Genomic DNA, 6,928 nt, shown 5'->3' with positions numbered 1-6,928 from the left:
AGTGCGGCTCTGGGGCATTGGGGCCAGCACTGACTGGGAGGGGAGAGTGCCCCCTCCTGAGCCCCCCACCCCACTGGGATTAGCAATGGCTAAGCGGATTCCTCTGCAAGCAGCCAGCAGGAAACCCCACCTTGTAGCTGTGCATTGAACGTCGGATTTGTGATCCTGAAGGTTTCTGCCCAGACTGGGGGTGAGGGGTGGGGGCTCCCCCAGAAATGCTCATCACTCAGCACGCGGCCCCGGGTTATTACTTTTGAGTAAGTCTCATGCGAGTGAACCCAGGTCACGTGATTTCTAAACCACTCCTGATTTTTCACCCGGGTCACATGTTTTTTAAGCTCCTCTCGTGAGTGTGAATTTTGGGGGCGATTCATTTTCGCGGCTGACAACGGGGGGGGGGGGGGGGATTTAGGGGTTATTCCCCCTGGGTCCCCAAGCCGGGGGGGGAGAAGCAGGAAGTGATCTGAAATGGGGACGCAATAACCCAGGGACCTTCCTGTGCCAGCCCCCCTGGGCTCGCCTCGGAGTCACTCCCTGCAGCCTGTGTGGAAAGGGGCTGAATCCCCGTCTGCAGCCCCAGGGCCCCGGAGGGAATCGCCCTGGCCGAAGCGGTGAGTGGGGCAGGCAATGGATGCAAGCAGGCGAGAAGAACAAATGCGAAAAGGGCTGTGGGTCGGGATTGAGGGGCACTGGCAGGGTTGTGGGGCAGCACGGAGCCCAGGACTGGGATGGCAGGGGGCTGTGGGTCAGGATCGAGGGGCACCAGCAGAGCTGTGGGGAGCTGCCGGTAGCTGCCAGATGTACAGTGACTAGACTATTTCCCAGACCCAGTTCAGGTGGTCCCAGGGTAGGGATGCGCCTCCTCGACAGAGGAGCTCCAGAAGGAGGAGAGGGAACTGCTCCCCAAGTGGCTGGAGCTTGGGGGCTGCTAATGGGGCTGATTGTGCTCCAGCAGGGCCCACTCCTCGTGGGAGCGGCGGTGGGCTCTAGCTGAGGGGTTTGATCCCTAAGGTACCCGCTGGGTCTGGTCCCTGACCCTGTTTCCCTTCCAGATTTGCACCGGCTGTCCGGTCCGCATGAAGAGGGGAGTGATGGAGGGCAGGATCTCCTGCCCTGGCTCCTTATGCCTGGCTTCCAGGTGAGCTGCTGCCGAGCCATCCTCCTGGGTTTGCTGGCCTACCAAGCCCTCCTCTCCCTTCTCCTCCATTTCTACCCCATCTATCCCCTTTATGCCCTTTCCGCAGGGTTTCCAACCCCCAGGGGATGGTGGCGACTTGGCAGACCCTTCTCATGAGCGCAGGGGTAGCAGGAGGTCACGCAAGGGCACTCTTCCCTGTGGGGCCACTGATTTCCCCCTCCCACCCCACTGAGAAGCAGTTGTTGCCCATTGGTGATTGTACGCCACAGATCTCTCAGAGGACAGGAGTCGGTTCCAGCCCGTTTTGCGGAGCCTTGGTTCTTCAGCTCAGGCTGTAGCAGCATGCGCTCTTAGTTCCGCAGGTCCCTGGTGTGTTGGCTGAGATGGCGGCCATCACAGCATGTTGCTTGGAGATGAGGCCTCTCTGCTCAGCAGCACAGCACGAGCCGAAGGCAGGAATCCCAGCTCCCTCCACCTGCCGGGGAATGTGCTGGCTTCTCCACCGGCCTGGGTATGAAGTTGTGGGGAGGATGTGGGGTGGTACAGTTGGTTCAGGGGAGCAAAGGTAGCACAGTGAAAGGGTGAGAGAGACCATCTCTTGGAGAGAGGGGTACCCTGGAGGAGACAGAGTTCAGGGATGGGCAGACAGACCGAAGTACACACACCTGTTTTGTCCAAATCCCACAATCCTTTGTGCCCTCAGAGGATCTCGGGGCGGGGAGAGAGTTTAGCCATTTTACGGCATGCGGACCAAAATGGAGGCTGAGAAGCAGTGAGGCATTGTGGAGGAGCAGAGCTGTAGTCAGGTGGCTATCAGCTTCTCCGTTCTGGGCCAGCCGAAGCACTTGTGAGATCACAGCTCGAGGCTACAAGTGTCGAGTTGCAGCAATCTCAGCCTCTGGAGATCGCTACAGCATGGATCGTCCCGGCCGGGTCTACAGGGGTGCAGCCTCTGTCTTGGCCACTCACAGACAGGAGACTGTTTGGAAGCTGTAGCCAATCTGAGTGCGAAGCCCAGGAGGCTGTAGAGGGGAGGTACTTTGGTTGGGGTCAGCTCTTCAAAATCTCTCCGTTTGCCAGGCCAACATGATCTCCATGACTGGGAAGGGTCCAGAAGGTGTAGCTGGAGTTGTCTATTTCTTTATCCACCTCGCTTAGAGGGCAGGTTTGGTACCAGGAGCCGGTTAGCAAGGGCCATAGGATTTAGAGAGATACAGGGTGCACGGGAGTCTCTCACCACTTCCTCTCAGGTTTCACTCCCACTTCCACATGTTGGAAAGGTCTCTGTAGTCCACCATGTTCCCACAGAGCAGCCCTGGCTCTCTAACAAGACTGATTTAGCTCACTGAAGAGAAGGGGAAAAGGTAACGCGATCACAGTCTATAACCACCTTTGTGGGGAGGAGATTCTTGAGGGCAGAGGATTCTGTTAACCTAGTAGACAAAGTAGGAGCAAGATCCAAAGGCCTGAAGTGGAAGCTAGATTACTTCAGCCTGGAAGTAAGGTGCACATTTTAAACAGGGAGCGTGATTAACCTGCTTCTCAAAGGACGGAGTCTTGAAATCCAGATGGGACCTCCTTCTAAAATGTATGCTCTAGTCTAGTTCAACCACAAGTTATTGGGCTGGATACGGGAATTGCTGAGTGAAATCCTCTCACCTGAGTTATACAGGAGGTTGGATGATATGATCAGAACAGTCCCTTCTGGCTTCAATATATGGCTCTTTTTGACTCTGTTGTAGAAGCATATCCCTTCTCTTCCTTTCCTGCCCCAGACCACGCCTTTGTAATCTCTCTCTTCCAAAACCCACACCAAGGAAACCTCTCGCTGCGTCCTTGCCCTCTTGGGGTTTTGCCACAAACTTTCTGTGCTGCCTCTTGTGGCTCATGCACTGATTTTCTGGAGGGAAGGGAATTGGTGCAGTAGGTTCTGATGGGGGTCCCTTGTGGTTCCAGGTGCCGGTGACGTTCAAGGAGGTGGCCGTGTGCTTCCGCAAGGAAGAGTGGGGTGACCTGGACGAAGGGCAGAGGCAGCTCTACGGAGCAACTTCCACAAACATTATGAGACTCTGACTTTGCTGGGTGAGGAGTTACTTCTCCTCGAGGATTAGGAGCTGGGGGTGCATGTGCGCACTGAACTGCCCAGGGCAACTGCTCTGGGGTCATCACTCGAGTCAATTAGCAAGTTTTAAGATGGCTTAATAGTTTCCATTTGCTTGAGCCCCGCCAGCCTCTTTGTGTGTGCATCCTTGACTCCCTTATAGGGGAGCAGCCCATCTCTTCCCCACTGGCATCTCACTGCTCCAATGGGGTCCCCATGAACTTTCCCCCTCTTGGATACTGTTTCTCCCAGCAGAGAACATGGTCAAGGTTAAATTCTGGGAGCGTTCCCTGTATCAAGCCCCCATGGGAGATTTCACCAAGCGCCATCTTGCCTGTTTCCTTCCCTGTCAGCAGGATTCCCCGTCCCTGACCCGGCCATGACCTCCCGGATGGAGCGAGGGGAAGAGCCGAGGGTCCCGGATCTCCAGAGCGCCGAGAAAAAGGAGATCCTGAGAGGTGCCCGCACAGGTGAGGAATGAGTGACACTGGCTCAGAGACCGTCCGGGAGTGAAGGGAAAAGCTGGGATCCCAGCAAAGCCCCAGGAAGCCCCCCAGTTCTGTCTCCTCTCACTCAGTATCGTCCCAGCAGGTGCCCTGTCCTCATGGCAGGTGTCACGTCTGGATCCCATCTGCTCTGCCTGACTCCGGCAGGAGCCCTCCCCTCCCCCAGCCTTTCTCTGAGGACTCAGCTGGGCTGTTGAGGCAGAACCTCCTCTCCGCTGCCCTCAGGGAAGGGTTTGAGGGATTCACTTCCTGCCCATCAGGTTTTCTGCTCAGTGACAAACCCCTTTGCTGCCCCCTCTCTACCTGGCGCAGGGAACAAGCCCCAGCTGGAGTCTCTCTCTCTCTGTCTCCCAGCAGGTGCCGGGACGATGAGTGAGAACGAAGAGGAAAATCACCAGCGGGAAGGGCCTATGGGAGCGAAGCCACACGGGACGTCCCAGAGCCTCGAGCAGGGAGAGACCGTCGAGAGCCAGAGTGGGGCAGGGCTGGGACAGGGGAAGGCCCAGGCTAAATCTGCACCCCAGGCACGGCACAGGCGGGTGGGCCGTGTCATCTGTGGCGATTGCGGGAAGAGCTTTGTGAAGAACTATGACCTCTTCAAGCACCAGCGGGTCCACACAGGAGAGAAACCTTACAGCTGCCCTGACTGCGGGAGGAGCTTCGCCTTCCACTCCACCCTCAGCAAACACCAGCACATCCACACCGGCGCCAGGCCCTTCCAGTGCGCCGAGTGCGGGAAGAGCTTCCGGCAGAAAGGCCACCTGACCTGCCACAGCCGCGTCCACGCCGGGTTAAAGCCCTACGTCTGTGCTCACTGCGGGGCGGCCTACAGCACCCGCACCAACCTGCTGCGGCACCAGAGCGGCCACACCGGGGAGCTGCCCTACAAGTGCACGGAGTGCGGCCGGCGCTTCGGGGAGATCGCCGCCCTGGTGGCACATCTGGTGGCGCATTCCGGGGAGCGGGCCCACAAGTGCCCCGAGTGCGGGAAGAGCTTCCGGCGCGGCTCGTCACTGACGGAGCACCGGCGGGTGCACACTGGGGAGAAGCCCCACGTCTGCCCCCAGTGCGGGGAGAGCTTCATGCGCCGCGCCACCTTCAACGACCACGTGCGCGGCCACTCCGGGGAGCGGCCCAATGTCTGCGACGTCTGCGGGAAGAGCTTCACCAAGCGGCACTCGCTGCTGCAGCACCAGCGGTCCCACACCGGAGAGAAGCCTCACCAGTGCCCCGACTGTCCCAAGAGCTTCATCGCCAGCTCCGCTCTGGTGCAGCACCGCCGGATCCACACCGGCGAGACGCCCTACCGCTGCGAGGAGTGCGGGCGCAGCTTCAGCCAGCGCTCGGTGCTGACCACCCACCGGCGGCTGCACACCGGCGAGCGGCCCTACAAGTGCGGCCAGTGCGGGAAGGGCTTCAGCCAGAGCTCGGCGCTGACCCAACACCGCCGCACCCACACGGGGGAGTCGCCCTATGGCTGCGCCCAGTGCGGGCGGAACTTCAGCGGCATGTCGGCCCTCAAGCGGCACCACCGGACCCACACCGGCGAACGGCCCTTCCGCTGCAGCCAGTGTGGGAAGGGCTTCAAGCAGAGCTCCACACTGGTCCAGCACACCAGGATCCACACGCAGGAGAGGCCCTTCTCCTGCACCCATTGTGGCAAGAGCTTCAGCCAGCGGTCGGCTCTCGCCAAGCACCAGCGGACTCATGCCAAGGAGAGTGGCAGCTCTCACGAGGCCGTGGGGACGCGGTTCTACAAAGACCCCTTTGTTCAGCAGGGGGAGGGCGGCACTGAGCCCGAGGAGGTGGTGGTGGTGCTCCCGCCGGGGACGTGGGATTGTGAGATGCCCCCCCGCGTGAAGGAGGAGCCGGGGACACCCCTGCAGGTGAAGGAGGAACCGGAGCCGCCTCAGCATATTCAAGATGGGCCCTATCGGGTTAAACAGGAGCAGCTGGAGCTGCCACAGGAAATTAAAGAGGAGCCCGCGCCCCCCCTGCAGATTAAAGAGGAGCCTGAGTGAAGGGAAGATTTTTGGGAGGGGCTAGATCGAGGGTTTGGGCATTGGATGGTGGAATAGGAATTTAACATGGAGGGTTTTTTTCCAGGGACACTGAGCCACCTGCCTACCCAGACAGCCGGGGACAAGATGGAGGGGTCAGAGCCCGGGATGTCGGAATAAAAAATGAAACACAAACTTTATGAAGGGAAAATGTAAAGGGCAGTTACATTCCGCTTCTCAGGGGTCCCGGGCATCCCCTCCTCACTGGAGTTGGCCAACAAAGTGACCCAGGTTGGGGTAGTTTTCCCCCTTCCCCACTTGGCAGGGATCATTAACCCCTCCTAGGCCCAGCTTGGCTTCTAATGGTAGAGCTGTAGCATTTTTAGCCTTGGTAACGGAGACCCCTGGCTCTGTGCTGCCCATGAGATGAGAGTGAGAATGCTTTTCATCAGGGGTTTTCTCTGTTGGTTTTCTCTTCCTTATTTCTCCCCGGTCAATAAACAGGATCTTGGTGAAGATGAACTCTTCTCTGTAGTGTGGTAGCCCCTAGGAACCCCACTCATGGACCAGGACCTCACTGTGCCTGGCGCTGTACAAACACACACCAAAAAAGCAGTTCCCGGAGCACAGATTCTACTGTGGAGATGGAGGGGGGCGATTGCCAGCGTTAGGGTTACCATATGTCTGGATTTTCCCGGACATGTCCGGCTTTTCAGTCCTCAAATCCCCGTCCGGGAGGAATTTCCAAAAAGCCGAACATGTCCGGGAAAATAGGGAGGCATGGTAAGGGGACCCCGAGTGTGAGTGGCTGCAGCAAAACTTACAACTCCCGTGATCTGCCGATCTGCCGGGGCACAGAGGTGACGGGCGGCATCCAAGCACGCAGCCGCCTCCTCCCTGGGCTCCAACTTTCCCGGCTCCCGCCACTCTCCACCGTGGCAGGGGCCGAAGCAACTTCCCCAGTGCAGCAGCAGCCGGGGGGCAGGAGGGAGGAGGGGGAATGTGGGGTGCTCAGGGGAGGGGGCGGAGTTGGGGTGGGGACTTTGGGGAAGGGGTTGGAATGGGGGTGGGGAAGGGGCCCCCGTGGAGTGTCCTCCTTTTTCAGTGTTGAAATATGGTAACCCTACAAAATGCATGGGGTGGGGCTGAGGGGTGTGGGAGGGGCTCAGGGCTGGGGATTAGG

The 6,928-nt window shown here is 59.0% G+C and overlaps 1 protein-coding gene across 5 annotated transcripts; it reads left to right on the top strand.

Moving 5' to 3' along the window:
* Window positions 1–443: 443 nt before the first annotated feature.
* Window positions 444–6,267, top strand: LOC112118805 (zinc finger protein 497-like). Of its 5 annotated transcripts, none has more exons than XM_029913466.1 (5): window positions 444–611; window positions 1,053–1,138; window positions 3,095–3,220; window positions 3,596–3,709; window positions 4,103–6,267. In XM_029913466.1, exons 4-5 carry the CDS (start codon window positions 3,619–3,621, stop codon window positions 5,764–5,766), a joined length of 1,755 nt encoding a protein of 584 aa, XP_029769326.1. In that variant the 5' UTR covers window positions 444–611; window positions 1,053–1,138; window positions 3,095–3,220; window positions 3,596–3,618; the 3' UTR covers window positions 5,767–6,267. The 5 variants fall into 5 exon arrangements, with proteins under 5 accessions (XP_029769326.1, XP_029769322.1, XP_029769323.1 ...); XM_029913462.1 differs by having other exon boundaries at window positions 4,100–6,267; XM_029913463.1 differs by having other exon boundaries at window positions 3,593–3,709; window positions 4,100–6,267.
* The last annotated feature ends 661 nt before the right edge of the window (window positions 6,268–6,928 follow it).

Source organism: Terrapene carolina, unplaced genomic scaffold, assembly GCF_002925995.2.
Source record: "Terrapene carolina triunguis isolate 2854851 unplaced genomic scaffold, T_m_triunguis-2.0 Scaffold656, whole genome shotgun sequence".
Classification (NCBI taxonomy): Eukaryota; Metazoa; Chordata; order Testudines; family Emydidae; genus Terrapene; species Terrapene triunguis.
The sequence above is the reverse complement of the archived record's forward strand: the minus strand, read 5'-3'. Positions and strand labels throughout refer to the sequence as shown.